This window comes from Cyprinodon tularosa, unplaced genomic scaffold, assembly GCF_016077235.1.
Source record: "Cyprinodon tularosa strain WSP-4 unplaced genomic scaffold, ASM1607723v1 ctg881, whole genome shotgun sequence".
Classification (NCBI taxonomy): Eukaryota; Metazoa; Chordata; class Actinopteri; order Cyprinodontiformes; family Cyprinodontidae; genus Cyprinodon; species Cyprinodon tularosa.
Window position 1 is genome coordinate 121,351 of NW_024039653.1, and position 19,679 is coordinate 141,029.

The 19,679-nt window shown below is 44.2% G+C and overlaps 1 protein-coding gene across 1 annotated transcript in view; it reads right to left on the reverse strand.

The window, feature by feature from the left end:
* The window catches only part of LOC119775618 (probable JmjC domain-containing histone demethylation protein 2C), a 42,535-nt gene extending 23,541 nt beyond the window's left edge, over positions 1-18,994 (reverse strand). The window contains exon 1 of the mRNA XM_038273665.1: positions 18,584-18,994. Coding sequence (XP_038129593.1) covers positions 18,584-18,739 — 156 coding nt within the window. The 5' untranslated portion in view covers positions 18,740-18,994. The remainder of the gene's footprint in view (positions 1-18,583) is intronic.
* Between the last annotated feature and the right edge of the window lie 685 nt (positions 18,995-19,679).

Consider the following 19,679-nt stretch of genomic DNA (forward strand, 5'->3'; position numbering starts at 1 on the left):
CAGATTGTCTCTTTAACGCTTCGTGGTTCAAACTACTGAACGCCGTCTTTCAGTTGTTCTTTTTCTCCACATCCAGCAGAGAACGACTCGCTGTTTCTCAGACGGAACCACTAACCCTCTTTCAGGGGTCAGAGGGCAGCTTGTTCTGCTTCTCTAGTTCTTTGATAAACACTCTAAAGGAGATCCAGCTGTTCCGGCTTCAGTTGAAGCTTTAAAACGGAGGCTGTCGAATCCTCAGCCTGCATTCATCATCTGAAAAGCAGATGCTATAGATCCCTGGATTCTAGAATCAGTCATGTCATAATTTAGCAGCACTGAAAACTAACCGCTGCCTCTATTCTAAATAAATATTTCTGTGTGAACCTGGAAGCCTCGTCCTCTGAACACAAAGAGGAGGAGGATGGGGGAGGGGGGGGGGCATCTGGAAGGAGTTAGCGGAGCAGACAGAGACGTCTCTGCTGCAGCTTGAGCTCAGACCTCTTTTACTGGAAATACTGGGAGATATTTCATGTTATGATCAACAAGAAGATGATAGATCTGTTTCCTTAGTGTTCAGTCCTGTTTCTCTCTGAGGCAGAGCTATGGGCTCATACTGTGACCACAGCATCTAATCAGACAGAAAATCGGATCCTATGAGGTCATAACACTCCGCCCAGCAGCCACTCGCTGCACTCCAACCTGCACTCGCCTCCAACCTCTGGCCTGTTTGGGTTGGACAGGAGAGACAGAGTGACAGGGTAAAACACATCCGCATTGGGGGAAATACAGAGCAATATGGGGCAGACTGGGACACAACCAGTTAACCCAGGATGGGAACGCAGGAGGACAGGAGACGCAGGAGTGAAAGAAAGATGCTCTGAGCCTCAATGTGGAACAGAGATGCTAACGAGGGAGCAGCATGGCATATCAGACATACTAATGAGAACTGATAAGAACTGGAGTTTGCTGGAGGTTTCTTCCTGTTCAAAGCTAGTTTTTCCTCTCCACTGTCGCTACAATCATGCTTAGTGTGAGGGATTGCTGAAGAGTCAATGAGTCGATGCAATCAGCTGGTTTTCCTTAGATAGAAAACTTTGAATCAATCTGACTGTAAAGTGCCTCGAGACGTGATGTGAATTGGAGCTATAGAAATAAACTGAATAGAATTGAACTGGTCAGAACTGGTCAGGGTGGGTGTGTGGTTCTGAAGATGCTTCAGGTATTCAGTCCATAGGCCGTGATGCCAGAACAGACCATGAAATGAGGAAGCTAGTTGCAGACGGAGGGGCTGGATGGTTCATTTTCTTTTTATTCCACCTGAACAACTGTCGAGTATTTCTAGGGTACAGTGACCTCTGACCCCCATGGCCATGCGGCCTCGCTGAATGAGGCTTTGGGTTGGACCTCCTTCCACTGGAACCAGAGATCCGAGCTGACTGAAAGCTTCATGTTCTCTAAAGTGCTTCAGTGACAGAGGAAGCTCAAACTCTGCTTCCTTTGGAGAATCTAGAAACATAGATCTTTGCTTTGGATCAGAACACCGTCCTCGACCACAGAAAAAAATGGGTTAACAGTAGGGGGGGGGATATGACGAAAATCTAACATCACAATGTATTTGGGCTATAATGGCGATTCACAATATATACATCACCATGTTTAAATTACTTTCAAAAACAATAGTGCAAAAAATTGCACTGATTTACTCATTTAAACCTTTTTTCTTTTAGAATTTAATTTAATTTTAACCAGCTGAAAGCTTTTCTGCCCCATGATGTCTTTGGGTGTCAGAATTAGACCTTTAATAAGATCCCAGCAACCAAACAGGAAGCAAAGCAAAAACACACAATAATAAATAAAATGCAAAATAAAAAGGGCTCATTTGTGCATAATCTAAAAATAAAAATGCAGAATGAAATTAGAAATGTTAGAAAACGTCTGTAAAACCTTTGATCCCATCACAGCTATTAGAGCATCTAAAAAACATTTCAATAAAGTAATAAATGACGTCTGTGATTTCCCTCCATCTCTTCCTGTTTCTCTCATACGGGATCGCCTTTTCAAACGACGCCGTCGGCTTCACAGCTGATCGATTGAACGTTTTAATTGGTGGGCGGGGAGACGCTGACATGCAGAGTTTACACTGGATGGTGGAATAAATCTGTACTGCTTCCGTTTGCAGCCATGGTTTTTGCGGCACGTCTTACAAATTAGCGCCTTTTGTTGGACGTCCTCGTCGTGAAATCCAAACCGCTGCGTTTATCGCTCAGCTGAATCACCTGCTGTCGCCATGTTTAGTTTGCAGGTTGCTGTAGAGCGTGTGAAAATAATCCTGTTTGGAGGAGGGGTTTATGATGTATTCAAAGTGCGTGGGAAAAATAAAATCAGTGAAATGGATGCAGACGGCTTAATGTCGCCATGCTTGTACTTGATGGTTGCGATGGAGTCATTTTACCTGTTGTGTGGGAGGAAACATGAGATACGTCGAGTTTATTCGATATATGGCCCACCCCTAGTTAGCAGTAAGAAGTCTGACATCAGAGCTCGGCGTTTGGCGTCAGAGCTTGAATAGAAACGGTTCAGAGGAAAGCAGACGTCTGCAGACAGTTGGAAGCTCCTCCTACTGAAGGCTCCACACGCCACAGTGTGTTTCAGGGACACGGCTGCATTAGAAGTCGAGGATGACGAGGAGTCGTTTGTTTCACCGGACGACTGTAACAACATGGCGGCTGCTTTGGATCAAGGCTGGGCCACAGAAATCTAAGCTCTGATTTATTCCCACTAAATTAGAGATTTTAGCCGTTTCCTCTGGGCGGCAGAGTTCAAAGTTCAAGCTGCTGGTAAAATGATCAGTTTTCCCAACAAACCAAACATCTGCAGCAGCTGTCGGCAACTTTATTAGTGATGAATAGAAGGAAGAAGGTGATAAACTGATGATATCCCAGATAATCCAGATTATCCAAACATTTAATCACCATAAATCACTAAACATATCCGGAACCAACAACAGAAGGACGTCTGTGAAGCAAACTAGGTGGGAAAATATTTCAGAAGCTTTTCAGAAACAGAAATGCACCAACTGAATATTTATTACAGCCAGAAACATTTCACTGCTGTGAAAATGTCCATGAAGCTGAAAAACAATGAGAGGATAACAGTGAAGAAAACATCCAGGTCCAGAACGGATCAGGATGGATCAGGATCCAGAGGAGAGTAAAGCCATCAGCAGCAGGACCGGTACCACTCAGCTGGAGCTGATGACCATCAGCCTGGAGCTCCTCCCCCCTGTAGGAGTCGTCATCACCATCAACCAGCTTGATAGTTGATGGTGATGATAGGCTAGTTAAACCAGGTGTTTAACTAGCCTATAGTTCTGATGGACGGCGTCGGGTCTGTTGATGCTCAGTGGCACTGCAAGGGTTAAGCTCAGGCAGGCGGTGAACTCAGAGGAACCGGCGTTCACGTGGCTAAGCAGCTGTTGCTATGGGAGAGCAGCCAGACACACCAGAGAAGCCCCCCCCCCCCTCTTTCTCTCTCCTCCTCTTCCTCCCTCAGCCTGCCTGGAAAACCAAACTACTAATGAGAGCACACAGACCCCCCCTCCTTTCTTCCCCCAAACATCTCTCCATCCTACCCCCCCCCCCCCCACCCCCATTGTGCTCGTCTCTGACATCAGAAAGCCAGTCAGTGAGTCATGCAGCAGCATCACAAGGCCAGGCGGAACACGCCATGACGAGAGAATTAAAGAAGAAGAAAAAACCTCAATTTTTTCAAGTTCGCTTGGAAGCATCAACAAGGAGAACAGAGAAAATCAGGAACCAGGAACCACCCGCATCACCAGGAACCACCCGCATCACCAGGAACCACCCGCATCACCAGGAACCACCCGCATCACCAGGAACCAGCCGCATCACCAGGAACCACCCGCATCAGTAGGAACCACCCGCATCACCAGGAACCACCCGCATCACCAAGAACCAGCCGCATCACCAGGAACCACCCGCATCACCAGGAACCACCCGCATCACCAGGAACCACCCGCATCACCAGGAACCACCCGCATCACCAGGAACCAGCCGCATCACCAGGAACCACCCGCATCACCAGGAACCACCCGCATCAGTAGGAACCACCCGCATCACCAGGAACCACCCGCATCACCAGGAACCACCCGCATCAGTAGGAACCACCCGCATCACCAGGAACCACCCGCATCACCAGGAACCACCCGCATCACCAGGAACGCATCACCAGGAACCACCCGCATCACCAGGAACCAGCCGCATCACCAGGAACCACCCGCATCACCAGGAACCACCCGCATCACCAGGAACCACCCGCATCACCAGGAACCACCCGCATCACCAGGAACCACCCGCATCACCAGGAACCAGCCGCATCACCAGGAACCACCCGCATCACCAGGAACGCATCACCAGGAACCACCCGCATCACCAGGAACGCATCACCAGGAACCACCCGCATCACCAGGAACCACCCGCTTCACCAGGAACGCATCACCAGGAACCACCCGCATCACCAGGAACCACCCGCATCACCAGGAACCAGCCGCATCACCAGGAACCAGCCGCATCACCAGGAACCAGCCGCATCACCAGGAACCAGCCGTAACACCAGGAACCACCCGCATCACCAGGAACCAGCCGCATCACCAGGAACCCGCCGCATCACCAGGAACCCGCCGCATCACCAGGAACCAGCCGCATCACCAGGAACCCGCCGCATCACCAGGAACCACCCGCATCAGTAGGAACTACCCGCATCAGTAGGAACCACCCGCATCACCAGGAACCACCCGCATCACCAGGAACCAGCCGCATCACCAGGAACCACCCGCATCACCAAGAACCAGCCGCATCACCAGGAACCAGCCACATCACCAGGAACCAGCCGCATCAGTAGGAACCACCCGCATCACCAGGAACCACCCGCATCACCAGGAACCAGCCGCATCACCAGGAACCAGCCGCATCAGTAGGAACCACCCGCATCACCAGGAACCACCCGCATCACCAGGAACCAGCCGCATCACCCGCATTGTTTGTCCTCTGGTCAGTTCCCATCCCAGTGTGACCCGTTTGTTTCCAAATGAACACAGCAACCACAACCGAACAGGAAGGGGGTCTGCAACTGACAGGTCACATTCTAGGCGTTTGATGAAGACAAGCGGGAGACGGAAAGAGGAAACAGAAGCAGCTACTTTCCGTCTGGAAAAGATCTGCTTCCGTTAAAGATGGTGGAAAAGGAGGGTTCCAACACCTGATCAGAGCAGCTGGGCTGCGCTACGAGCCGCCTGGCAGAAACCAGTATGACCGTTCCTCGTCTCAGGGGCAGGTCCATGTTCTCTGCACGTTAGCAACTGGCTAGTTGAAAGGAGTTCAAAGGTTCTTTGGTTTTACAGCGGCTGAAATAACTATTCGACAGGCCTCCATTTTTCTCAGTAAATATATTTCTAGAGGCGCTGTTGACATTTTCTCCAGATGTTGACAACAATCCATGGAATCCACACAAAGAAACCAAACCATAGATGTCCAGAAATGAAGTTATGTGAAAAGTATTGAAGACAATCACTGAAACGTATCTAATAGTTTTTCCAAAGGCCGTTCTTCCCAATGACAGCTTCCAGACGCCTCCTGGCAGGGAAATGAGTCGCATGCGTTGCTCAGGTGGGATTTTGTACCATTCTTCCTCAAATAGCCTTCAGATCTTGACCCCTAAAGGTCTGAACCCACCGGCTGCTCCGACTTTATAATCACCCATGTGATTTTTTTTTTCCATGTCCCACTGACCGCGTATAGAGAGGCTCCGACTAGGCAGGGTGAGCAGATTTTTCCACTTCTACCTCTATGTTATACACCAGGGGTTGAAGTTAAGGGTTTTTACCACTTGCCTTTAGGGAAAGTGACTTTCACATTTCATTTGCCCAGAAACAATTTTTGCTTGCCCAGTATATTGATTGATAAATTTAATATTCATTTTTGTATATATATCAATGAAACATGTTTGTTTTTTAAATGTTTTTTGTAATCCAGTATTTTTTAAGTTTCCAGGTTCCTGGTGTGTATATGCATGCGTCAGATAATGAACTTAAACCTACATTACCGTGTTAACATTCTTTTCAAACTAAACTTTGCTTTAAACTGTTGTATGCTTGGAAAAATATAAATTGTAATGTTAAAAATCTAAAAAAAAAACTGACAGGTTAAAAACTAAAGATAAATCACAAGACAGAAGTCAATGTCACAAATTAATAACTTTTATTTTAGAGTCACAGTACGTTTATACAAGATAATACTATTAATATAATGTGACTTTTCTAGAGAATCATTATACATACCGGTAGTTATTTTATACAGAGTTTCCACAGTCTTACATAGTTTCAGAATTCCCTGACTTTTAACTGACTCAGGATTAGTTTTCCCTGACAAAATAAATGCAGCAACAAGACAATAATAATAACATAAGAGGTCACTAATCTAACATGTTTAGCTCTATAACATTTAAATGCACCTCTCCAATGTCTAAGAGAAAAAAAATGAATGAACATTTTTTAATGTATGACCTGCATCACTGTGCAGAAGACTGCCATATGATAGCGCTTTCTAGCTTGTTTGTCGTTTTGGTAACCACATCAAAATTAATGCTAGGTGGACAAAAATCACGCCATCTGGCGGAAAATCACGCGACTTTTCCAAATCATGCGAGAATGTGTACAGAAAAAAAAAATGGCGCCGACAACGCTTCCGGGTCGTTTTCATCAAATGTCGGTGTTTTTAAAGTAATTTTGAGTGATAAGTAATTTTTTTTGCAATCATTGCACTTGCCCGGCAGGCAAATGCAATGAAATTTGTACTCTCCCAACAATAAAAACTACTTGCCCCGGGCGATCGGGCGATGGTTAACATCCAGCCCTGTATACACACATTAAATCCATTTCCCACATTTGAACAGATTATGAAAAGTTATTCAAATAGAAACCAGCGGTGCATTCTATAAAGCAAAGCTCTAGTTAACGAGTCTGTGCAGCATATAGAACCAGAGCAGATAGAGAATGTTCATCTATTAAAAACATAATGAGATCTACGTCTAAAGAAAAGAAAATCGCAGCAATAAACGGCGTGGGACGGTTTCTATGGTGACTGAGGCAGAGAGGTGATTCTCAGAGAGATCTGGGAAGTTTATCCAAGTTTTTCTTTCTTTTTTCCTAAAGAGGTGAGAGAGATACGCTGCGCTGACCTGCTCTGTCTGCTCCTCCTTATTCTGGTTTCTGTGAGGCTCAAAGAGAATCACTACTTTATCTGTTTTCTGTCCTCCTGAACTCCCATCATGGGGAAAGTTTCTATGTTAAAGTTTCATTCATTGTTTTTGCTCCAGTCTGTCCTGCTTACTATAAACATGATGTTTCTGCAGTGTATTCCAATTATCAAACAAAGTGAAGAGATGGGAGACACCTGAAGAACATCAGCTGGTGGCGCTTCATCGCTTCCATCCAGCGGCTCATACCCTAACCCTACCTCCTCCAGATATTGAAGTTCTCATCAAACGACCCAGTTCTCTCTTCAGCTGTTCTCACAGAGCCCAGTCTAATGTTTGCTCTGGAAACCAGTACCAGGTTTAAGGCCGATGCAGATTACTTTTACAGCCTAATTGATTCCTGATGCAACGTTCACATGATAAAAAGACAAGTCTCTATTCAAAGGAAATGAAACGCAAACATTAACGATGGACAGCAGATGGAGGGAGCAGGAATGGCAGCTCAATGAATCGGCGACCACACAGACCAGCTGATGCTAGAAAAGCACCAATATCATCTGGGATCTTTGGTGGGAGACATCAGCGCTCCTTCATTCATCAGAGGGAAACTTTACTCTGTAAACTTGAAAGCACCTTTTTTCTGTCTGGCTAAAATCTGATGCTGGAGAAGCAGAAACGTGTTTTGGTTAAAGTTTCAGTCTGGTTCACCTGTGAGGAAGGGCTGGCGGTGTTACAGAATAATCCCACCCAGCACTCCTCTAAGATCGCCTTAGTGTTGAAAATGAAGTGATTACTGCGACCAAGCCGGGTAAAAACGGGGATCGTGAGCCACGTCACGGTGATTGACAGGTACAGCTAGATTCTAGCAGTCTGATTCCAGACTCTTTGTGTCCTTTTTATTCCATTTAATCCCTGCTAGGTCGTCTCTCCTCGGTTCAGGCAGCAGCAATGCTGGTTTTTCTACCCCCAGGGCTGTTTGGGAAGCCTGCAAGCCTCCAGCAGACTTTATGGCTGTAGTAGAAGGCAATGTGTCATGGAGCTTTTACTGCACCGCCTGTGTGTGGCTCTGTGGCACTGGGAGCGCTGGGGGAAGGGAACATCCAGCCAGCCCGTCCTGGCTTCAGATTTCATCCTGTTTCCTTAGGCACCCAGAAACAAACCAGTAACACTGAGTGGATCCAGTTAGCCAAACCAGCACAGCTTCTCTGTCACATCCAGAAACTGACAATGTTCACCTCGAAAAGAACCAAACCTTCCTCTAGTTCAGTCCTTAGATGGGAGGGGCTGGATCACCTTCTACACAGAACTGAAGCTGGAAACCAGACCTGCCTTTAATCTTTGTAATGCGCTGAGTATCATCAGCATAACATTGGATCCCACACTGTCTATCAATTCTACGGAATAGGAGCATATATATAGTAAAGAGAATTGGTCCTAGCTGTAAACGTAATTTCATTTTCTATACACTCTGAATGCAGAATCACAATAAACTTGATCTCAGTCTAGTGCCAATCAGCTGGAGCAAAGTTTTAACCAAGCTTAGCCATCAGCTAGGCACTAGTTTTAGGTGTGTCGGCTATCGCTGTACGTTTGAATGAATTCTAATATTTTAGCTGACACTGTAATCCAACTCTGGTCAACCAAATATGTATGAAAGTAGTCAACGTTAGCCACCAGATAGGCACGGTCAGGGTTTTTGGAGCGAAGCGCCAATCAGCGATCACAACAATCAGTATCTGTATATTGTATGTATATTGATGCTGTGTTATTCGGTATCAAAGTTACAGGAGAACAGAAAGTATCATGAACTGAAAACGGTTTTAGCGAAGGAGGCAGCGGAGATGAGCTTTTTAAATCAAAAAGAAAGACAGAGAAAATAATGTTGGTAAAGGATGGCGAAGGAATGCTTTTAAGACGTTTCTAGGTGGCTTTTGGAAAAAGCTGCTTTAATTGAATCCAGGGATGGATACAGCTCTACTAGCATTTAGCTCCTCACAGAGCTAACCAGCTAAAGGGTGGTTTAGGTCAAACATCCTCATCCATCAGCCACATTGGTTACACCTTAATACAATTCAATTCCTCTGAGCTTGTATAAGAGTTGGAACTCATAATGATCAGGTTTTTGGTGATAATCACAAACTAATTTAGCATTTAGCAACAATTTACCACATTTTCAAACTCTATTATAGATCACAGCTCACAGCCTTTAGTCGGATGCTGGAGAAGATTCTCAGTCATCCAGGTTATAGTCATTCCAACAAAGTTAAAATCAATCCACTGGACTTTGTTTCCAAGTTTAAAGACGTTTCACTTTCCATCCAGGAAAATTTTTCAATTCAAAATGTCAGAATTAGCGTTGAACTCCATGCTAAAAGGACCCGTCCTTTTGTATCTATGCTTCTTTTTCTATGTCTGCCTCTGTCTCCTTGAACCCCAGTTGGCCTCAGCTGGTTCTGCTGGAGGTTTCTTCCTGTTCGAAGGGAGTTTTTCCTCTCCACTGTCGCTACAAGCATGTTTAGTGTGAGGGATCGCTGAAGAGTCAATGAGTCGATGCAATCAGCTCCTTAGATAGAAAACTTTGAATCAATCTGACTGGGTGACCTGGTGAACTGGAAAGTGCCTTGAGATGACATGTTGTGAATTGGAGCTATAGAAATAAACTGAATAGAACAGTGCAGCTCTACATCACCTCACCAAAAATCACCCAGTTATAAACCTTTAATTTCACCATAGTTTCCATCATATGGTTAATTAAAGTCTGTTACCGTTACATCGTGCTCAGTTTAGTCACGACTTCAGACGCTGGAGCCGCCGTGATGTCATCAGACCTGCTTCCTGTTAGGAGAGTATGTTGGACTTTTTATTTTTTCATTTGGACCAAGTCAAATGTGGGACATGGCTCTGCTGCATGGGACATAAAAAATGGTCCCACGCTAATAGTTGCGTCTGGTCACCAGTAACACGACGTGGGGAGAGAACCAGAAGTTTTCCTTAAAGGTGAGGATGTTCTTTTTCCGATTGGTGAGAGTGATGTAGCAGAAAAACTGCAAATCTGGAAACTAAGCTTGTATGAGTGATGCAAACAGCAACTATTAAACAGAGCGTGCACGAGGAGAAATGGGCTTGTGCACGCTCTCGCACACACGTGCATTTTCTTTTTTTTTTGTTCCTTTTTTTTCCAAAAATTCGTGAAAATCCTCCACTACTAAGGAAAAGGCTATTCAACCATATAACCTACATTTAGCATGCGCACACGGTGCTTTGCTGCGTGTCTTATTTCCCCTTCAAGTCATAAAGGAAGTCATAAAACAATAAGTCACATAAAAAGAAGAGATTCCTTCCTGATCACAAATATAGGCGGCGAGGCTTCAGACGGATTGGATTTATTAAATCAGTCAGACGACCGTTAAAGAGGGAACTTCTGGAATCAGGGGACTGATAATGGATCTGAAGTCTTTCTAGAGCTGATCTAGCGGTTCTAGGTCTGTCCTCCAGTCTGGATTACAGATAAAAAGCCAATCAATAATCCAATTATTCAGCCACAGCTCACTGATGTGAGGGATTTAATAAGATGGTGGAACATTCATTCATTCAAAGCATCAATAGAATATTTAAGATAAATACATAAACGAAGCATCGGTGTTTTAAGATCAGTTTCATAAACCTTGTGGATCCGATCACAATGATTGTGAAAATCAGGGCTCCACAGCCCATTTTGGGAGCCCCCCAATAAATCAACAAATGTTCCATTCATTAAAGGAAAAAAAGGAAATAAAAAATTTTAATAAATGAGATTAAAACCTCTTCCTATCAAAGCGACTCCCTTTAATGAAGTAATTTATTTAATCTCTTTGTTTTGATCTGCTGAGTTATTTTAGACTGAAAACCTAAACTAACACAGACGAACTCGTCTCAGCATTTCAGTGAACTTTTCCGATGATGATGATGATGAGATGTAGAAGGAAAAAACAAAAGCAAACTTCCCGGCTGGTTCTGCTCTGCCTGCTCTCTGTTCACCTGCATCACAGCCGACAGAAAACCTAGAGGCCGTTCTGAGTTCTGTTTTACGGTATAAACCATCCGTTCAGCGGCGTCTGGGCATTCAGGAAGGAAGGAGGCGGGTTTGCAGCCAAATTCAGCTCTTTCAGGAGCTCTGATTGGACGGATCAGTTCTGCTGTTAGAGCAGCAGAGCGACCAGAGGCTGCTGAGAACCTGCAGCTCAGGTGTTCCTGGGACTCAGAGCTCCGCTAACTGAAGGGGAACGAGTTGAAGCACCAGAGACGGCCATGTTCCTTCCAGACACAACCCACCAGCAGCCGGAGCGGCGAACCAACACAGGGAGGCAAGATTTATCCGTTTGGAAGCCATCAAGTGTAGGGAGGTGGGAAAAAAGAATTTAATTTGCAGACATATTGATTTAAAAAAAAAAAAAAAAGAAGAAAAACATTTTTCCCTAAATCAATGGAGGGAATGTGCTGCTAACGCACTGCCGCTCCTGTAGATGGTGCTGTGCGTTATTTCTTTAGTAGAGGCAAAAGCAAACTGACTCAAACCCCAAACAACATGGCTACCTATATAATAAATAATCAATATCTTTGATTTACCTACTTTTTATCTTTAAATTCGATATGAGTCGGTCAAACATCATATTGTCATTTACGATATCCTGATGATATTGGATTGTGGTGCTCATCATATCGCAATGCCAATACTTGCCCCCGTCAAGGTGAAAAAGTCCATTATCAGAGGAATTCAATGACGTCATCAGCAGAGCGCCTTAATGAGGAGACTTCTGATGAATAAATGCTTAGCAGTTTATCCAGAAGCGGAGGAACAGGACGAGCGGTTTAACCCTTTAGCAGGTGGAAATGAGGTCGACAGCGATGCCTCTGAGTTACCGTCATGCTGAGCATTAGGGAGAGCAATTGGAGGCATTTGTCGGTTCTTTTCATCTTAAACATGTTTGGGTGTTGGGAACGCCAATATAACCACCCAGAGGGTTTATTCTATACAGAAAGATCTACCCAGCCAGCATCTGACGTCGTCTCTCAGCCTCTCCAGTCATTGGTTAGCAGCACATATCCCCTTTAAACCGACACGCCCACATATGTTATATATAAATATATGTATTTAGCAGATGCTTATAACTTATTCTAAATTATTCTGCTGCTTTCTTTATTTAATTTAAAAAATGTATTTTTTTTCAGAAAACAAATTTTATTCTTTTGTTTTTCTTCTTTAGATTAAATTTTACTAATTTCATTTTTTCTCAAATTGCATATTCCAGATCACATTCTCTTCCTCTGGATGTATTTCTATAGAACTGCTAGACGTTGGTGTTGGTCCAGAACGGGCATAAAGTGAAGGTTGGGAAAACATTGATTGATTGATGATGATGTCACCATGGAGATATTTACATCATTACCTTCAATGTCTTTTTCCTATTGATGTTTTTCTAGATTTTCTTTCTGAATTTTTTTTATTTCCGTTTACAGGATTGTGATGTTTGCTGCAAGCAAAGTGAAACCAGATTTACTGCAAACAGACGGTTTCCAGAGGATCCCTCTTGTCAGCCTCTCCTAACTTTTCTTTATAGACCTTGAACAGATAGATGATAGTGTGATTACATAACAGAAATACAGGTCAACTGTGACGCTCTGGGTCTGTTTCATTACATCCATGTCATTTATTTCATAAATCATACCCTTTTTATTTATTATTCAATTGTTTCACCACCAAACCAATATATATGATCAGAGATCCATAAACCAGGTTTGGATGTGAGTCATTAGCTTCAGCAGAAATGTTTGACTTTAGAGACTCTGAGGGAAACGATGTGAAGCTAAAACGGACTGATGTCTGATGGAGAAGCCCCTCCCTCTGCTCCCATCATCTATTCCAGCACCGTATCAGAGACCAACCACAAAGCTACGTTACAAAGACAGACTGACTGTACTGGAACAACTTTGGTTCTAGATGTTGGAGCTTGGCCCGTTTTTCAGTGTAGTCCTGTTTCTCTGACTGTGACTAACTGGATGTGCTCTCTTCATCCTCTGACACGGGAGCTGGCTCAGAGCTCGTCTGCCTGGCTGTGTGTTTCCTGGATGGGGCCGCCTTTGGAGCTGGTTGACAGTTGCCTTTTGTATCTATGCTTCTATTTCTATGTCTGCTTCTGTCTCCTTGAACCCCAGTCAGCCTCAGCAGATGGACGCTCACACTGAGCCTGGTTCTGCTGGAGGTTTCTTCCTGTTCAAAGGGAGTTTTTCCTCTCCACTGTCGCTACAAGCATGCTTAGTGTGAAGGATTGCTGAAGAGTCAATGAGTCGATGCAATCAGCTGGTTTTCCTTAGATTGAAAACTTTGAAACAATGTGACTGGATGATCTGGTTTATCTGGATCTATAAAGTGACCTGAGATGACATGGTGTGAATTGTAGCTATAGAAATAAACTAAACTGAAAGGTGAACGCGCTACAAACAGACCAGCAGCTTCCCCATCATCCTGATGAACATTTAATGGAAGTAATGGCGGGGAGCCGCTTTATTAGGGTAAAGAGAATAACAGATATCGGGCTCAATCCTTCATTTAATCATGTTATGAAAAACAACATTTCTTTCCAGGCCGTTTCCATGAGTTTAGCTGTGAAAAACAACAGCGATGACGTTTGTTTGTTTCTGTGCTAAAGTACTGAATCTAATCATAATGAAGTCTGTACACTAAGGCAACTTTATTTATACAGAACATTTCATGCACAAGGCAACTCAATGTTCCTCACAGAAACACCAACAATAAAACAAATCAATACAAACGTATAAAATTACATATTATATATTAAAAGTAGTTCAAATCCAATCAATCTCCATAGGCAACACTAAACAGGCATGTCTTCAACCTTGACATATTCAGGGTTGAGGCGTGTTTGACATCCTTACTGAGGCTGTTCCAGATCTTGGCTGCATTAAAATGAAACGCAGCTTCACCGTGTTTAGTGGCGAACACCAGGAGACCCCCTCCATGAGGATGGCAGGGCCCAAGGTGGTCCATAAGGCTCTAACATGTCAGACTTGTACACAAGTTGAGCCGTTTTTAAATCTATTCCCTGAGCCACAGCAAGAGACCGGAGCACTAGACTAATATGGTCGTACTTCCTGGTTCTGGTCAGGACTCCAGCAGCAGCATTTGTCTAACAGCTTGTTTGGAAAGGCCAGAGAAAAGGCTGCTACAATAGTCTAACCTGCTGGAGAAATGCATGGATTCATCTCTCCAAGTCTGCTTTAATACGGCGCTGATCTAATGGACTTAATATGGCTGTTGAATTCAGGTCTGAGTCCAGGATGAACCCTGACAGCTTCTCTAGGTTTTCGTGGTCCAAAGACAATTATCTCAGTTTTGCATCTAGACACCTATCTGTTTGATAGAATGGCAGAGAGTATCTACAGCTCCATGTTCACCCGCAGTCAGTGAAACATAGATCTGAGTATCGTCTGCATTATTGCAATAGAATTAACTGACCTAATGGAAGCATGGACAGATCGAACAAGAGGGGGCCCACAATGGGCCCCTGGGGAACCCCACAGGTCAAGCTAATTTGGTCTGAGACACAGTTTCCCAGCGCCACACAGTAAGTCTGTCCTCAAGGTAGAATCTGAAGAGCCTTTCTAGATATTCCTAGCCAGTAAGATCCCATGGCCCACAGTGTCAAACGCAGCGCTAACTAAAACTCTGACAGTGCCTGCATCTGAGTTCAGCCAGACAGGACTTCTCCAACAACTGGCAGAGTTGATACCAGAAGCTTAACGACCGCTGTATTTAGGGCCTTTGGGAAAACTCCAGTTTTCAGTGAGGTCTTAAAGCTATAGAGGAGGATCTTTTATTTCCGGGTGGATCATCTCAATCAGTGGTCCTCCTAACTGTCAATCATCCTGGTGATCTGTTTCCGTAAGGCCGTCCTATGCGCTTGTCCCGTTAGCTATCATTTTCTTTCAGGCGTAGATCTGTGGTGAGCTGCGGTTTCAGACGGTCATTGAAGCTCACCTTTCTCACCGTGGTTCTTTGAAAATGGCCGAGAGTCGGAAGATAAAGAGTTTCTATGAAGTGGATGAGGAGGAAAAGGCCTCAGAAGAGACAGATATTTCCCAGAATGCTTTGCGTGGAGAGCTCTCCTCGCAAAGCATTATGGGATTTACTGTCACAGCAGATAATAACAAAGATGGCGCAGGCACCGTGCGGTGGAGGAGGAGTTACGTGACCAACGGAGCAAAAAGCAGCGATCATCTGTCTGAACGGTCAGTGAACTGAGTTCACTATAAAGTTCACTATATAGTCCCCGCTCTATAGTGATGGAGGAATTTAGGGGTTAGAGCAGACGGATGGACACAGTGAGCTGCTATGAGAACAGCAACTTCTAAACAGAACGTGCACGAGGAGAAATGGGCTCATGCACGCTCTTGCACTTTTTTTCAAAGTGTAGAGGGCGGGTCTTTTAAAGAATTTGCGAAAATCCTCCATAATACCTTTAACTAAACGAATAAGATGTTGTGACAAACTGATCTGAAACAGATGACATTTAGTTGGAAGTTGATTGCAGCTCGTAGCTGAGCTCAGACTGGAGATAACATCACTATCTTATTTGTGAGCGGGAATAATGAATAATCTCTCGCTCCACTATTGGTGGCAGTGTTACCATATGTATTGAAGGGCTGATAGCTTTTTTAATGGCTTGAACCTTAATACTAAACAATTTGCAAACACGTCAGACTGGAGGTTTGGAGAGTCTGCAAATAGAACAGGAGAGCTACCATGACAGTTTGGTATTATTTCCTATATAAATACCTCTCTCCTGCTCGATGCAAAGTCTGGTTGAACACAAGTAACTTTTCTTTGTAAATTTCCTAATGAAGCTGAAGCTTTGGCACCGTGTTCGCTCAGCTCTCTGGCGCTCCATTTCCTGTTTCCTACGCCAATCTTCATTTCACCTGTTTATTTAAACCATTTTAACCCTAACAGGGGACATTTAGAATAGCTGACATATAACAGTTCAATAAATGATCAAGATATAAACAGGGGGAATCTCCAAATCTAATCATTTCCATGAGCTGTCACCCTGTTTTGTTGTGTTTTCCGGACCACTGCAGACGGACGGCTGGCTCTGCACGACATCGAACTAATCAGACGACGCCACACCAACACCATTCACGTTTCAAATAGTTGGACCTTTGGTAAGAAGGATGTCTAATGTGTTTCCTCTGTTATGAGTGGCATCAGACACATGCTGCGTTAAAGCAAAGACAGACTTAAGTTCTTTGGTGAACTTTTCATTTCCCACATCCATATTCAGAATAACCAAGGAGTCAGATTGTATGGCAGTGATTGAAATAAATCATCAATTAAAGAACCATTTTGTAAACATAAAGACAGCGAAGCGTTTTTCAGCTAAACATCTGAACAACAACAATAACAACAACCCTCAGATCCAAACTGGAACACAGCAAACACACGGAGGTCAGTCACCAGGAGGCGGCTGCTCCATCAGCTGCTCCACCTGTCAGCGCCGCTAGATCAAATAGCTCCTCTGTGTCCAAAGGAAACAGCATCCACATCTTTATTTAATGATTTCTGTCTGTCCTGTGATTCTGACTGAAACCATGAGGCTGAGAGGAGCTTTCTTCCCTGAGATACATTTGTTCTGTTTTCATCACTATTTACCTACAGTCAGAAAATGCAGAGAAAAAGAAGAAGAGCTTGAAAATGATGCTGCTAATAAAGGTTAGAGAACAAAGACCTGATGTGATTCAGAAACCTGTGAAAAAACCTCATATCTCCGACTCAAACCCGACAGCTTGGATTCACATGTTTTTTGTAACCGGATTTGTATTATTTTCATTTTAAACTTAATCAGACTGAACATCACAGCCTGGATTAAAGCAGAGCACCACTGGTGCAGGAACATCCTGGATCACCTTTCAATGCAGGTCATCAACACACTAATCAATTGGGAAAGTTATGTTACTCCCATTATGCATGTAAAACATTAAAAGAAAAGCTTAATTCATTAAATCACCGCAAACATATTAGTTTTAGGTATAAATAATGATCCATTGGTTATCCCTTGCTGACCGGACATTTTCTTTGAATATATTAGGGCTGAAACAATTAATCGATTATTGAAATAATCGTCAACTATTCTAGTAATCTGTCAATCGAGTATAGAGACTGTAAAACCTGCCTTTAGCTGACAGAGTGACCCACTTAGAGCAGCATTTATACCAAAATTGTAAAAAAAACAAACAAATATTTTGCATTTAAGGCCAAAATAACATTTCCGTCTGTCAATCTGCTCAATCCAGAACTCCTTAAGTGGAAAACTTTAGTTTCACTTTAATTCTTAAAGGAACCTTTGTTTATCAAATTATCAATGGATTAATGAAATAATAATCAACAGATTGATGTTGATCTGCGGCTCTAAGGAAGCGTTCACCATGGTGAGGTGAACCCTGGCCAGACTTTGAGGTGGTTGATGACTTCAGACACAAAGACTAACAAAGCTGGGTCAGAACCAGAACCACAATCAGCCAAACATCCACAAAGACAGTTGGTGAAATGATCCAATCAGCTCTGCCCACTTATCTGCACAGGCAGGCAGAAGGTGTCTGGGAACAAAAGAAAACTGAGCAGAGCCTCAGTGTACAGGGTGTACTGTGGAAAAAAAAAAAAACAGCCACCCAGCCAAGGCTTGTCAAGACAAACATCTCCACACTTTGTTTGCTTTCCCCTCTTTGGCAGCAGCTGTTAAAAATACTTCTTAGCGTAATTAGATGTGCTGCTGAGGTTCCAGCCTTTGACAGCTCGCCTCTTTAAAAGCAGGACAATTCCTGCAGAAACACAAACTGCCTTTTGTTCCTGCTGCAGCTGTGAGAACATGCAGGTCCAAGGAGCAGCTCTGGAGATCAAGCCATAAATAAAGCTTCAGTGCAGCCCAGTCAGCTAACAGGGATTAGTTCAAGGCGACAGAAAGAGGGAAAAGCTGAGCTGAGCAGCATCAGCTGATCTGCATGTTCAGCAGATTAAAACATTTAGCTGCTGGGAGTAAAATTCCTCCACATGTTGAAACAAACGCAGCGGAGCAGCAGCTGTTTGGCTGCAATCCTGGAGCCTCCTTCACACCAGACACGTTAGCCGGACCGGTCTGCGGACTCTAGACATGCAGACCCCCCCCCATAGACCGGTCAGTCTGCCCCGGCAGAGGCTCCCCCCGGAGGGAAGGTCTCCCCCCGGCAGGAAGGTCTCCCTCCGGCCGTAGCAGCAGCCATCCCCCCCCTCCCTCATTCCTACCGTCAGCTCGCTGCTGCCGCTGTCCAAGCTGCTCACGGCTCGTATGACTCCGGATCTCCATGGTAACCGAACAATTTCCCCGATGTGTCGCGGCTCGTCCCCGCTGACACAGAGGAACCGCTTCCCGACCAGCTCCAGCCGAGCCTCGGCTGCCATGGCCTCCGCTGCTCCACGGAAAACTTCCCAACAAGGACCCGCTCACAGGCGCCTCATCTACGGCATGGAAGCGGCGCCTCCCGGCGAACAGAAGGAACCAGAGGAAAGTTGGTCGCTAATAAAAAAGGAAAATCCGACCGCGGAGATTTAAACGATCAGCCGCTTCCAGCCGCTCCGAGAAAAACACCGAGAAAAACCGGAGAGCAGCGAATCCACGATGGTATCCCTCCGCCGCTCCCACAAGCATTCACACCGCAACACCACGGTATCACTCCGCACAGTCTGGAGCTATTTCTGCAGAGGAGGAGGAGGAGAGGAGAGGAGAGGAGAGGCTGCTGCTCCTCCTGCTTCATTAGGAGCAGAAACAAGAACAGCCTCTGATGGGAGCTAAAATAACACCTCCTGGAAAAAAAAAGTCAATAACTGGGTCATATCTGTTTGCAGGAAACTGGATATTTTATTAAATTTACATTTAGACATAAATTGTAATTGAAGCTTATATATTTAATTAATGGTATTAAATAAACAAAGTGTTACATATTTACCCAATTCACTGCAGGATGTGGCTTAATTGTTTTATCTTTGTTGTCTTTCATTTGGACTTTTAACCTAAACTCTCTCAGTATCAACAGTTCAAATCAAATATTTACACAGCCTAAACCCATATAAATGTCACGCTCTGTTCTATTTATATAGCACATTTAAAACAACAAAGTCCAATTTAGAGTCAAATAGACAAAACGAAATGAAAGCATTTAAACAGGTCAATGAGACATGCTGTCATTCTGATCCCTTATTGATGTGCTTTTCTTTCCCATCTGCAGAATCACACACAAGCTGCAAAATGTAAAAAGTCCAGATTTATTTATAGTATTTACCAGAGAATTAGGCCCACAGTGTGTGGATTTCCTGGGTCTGTGGTTTGGTCGTGTCTGGTAAA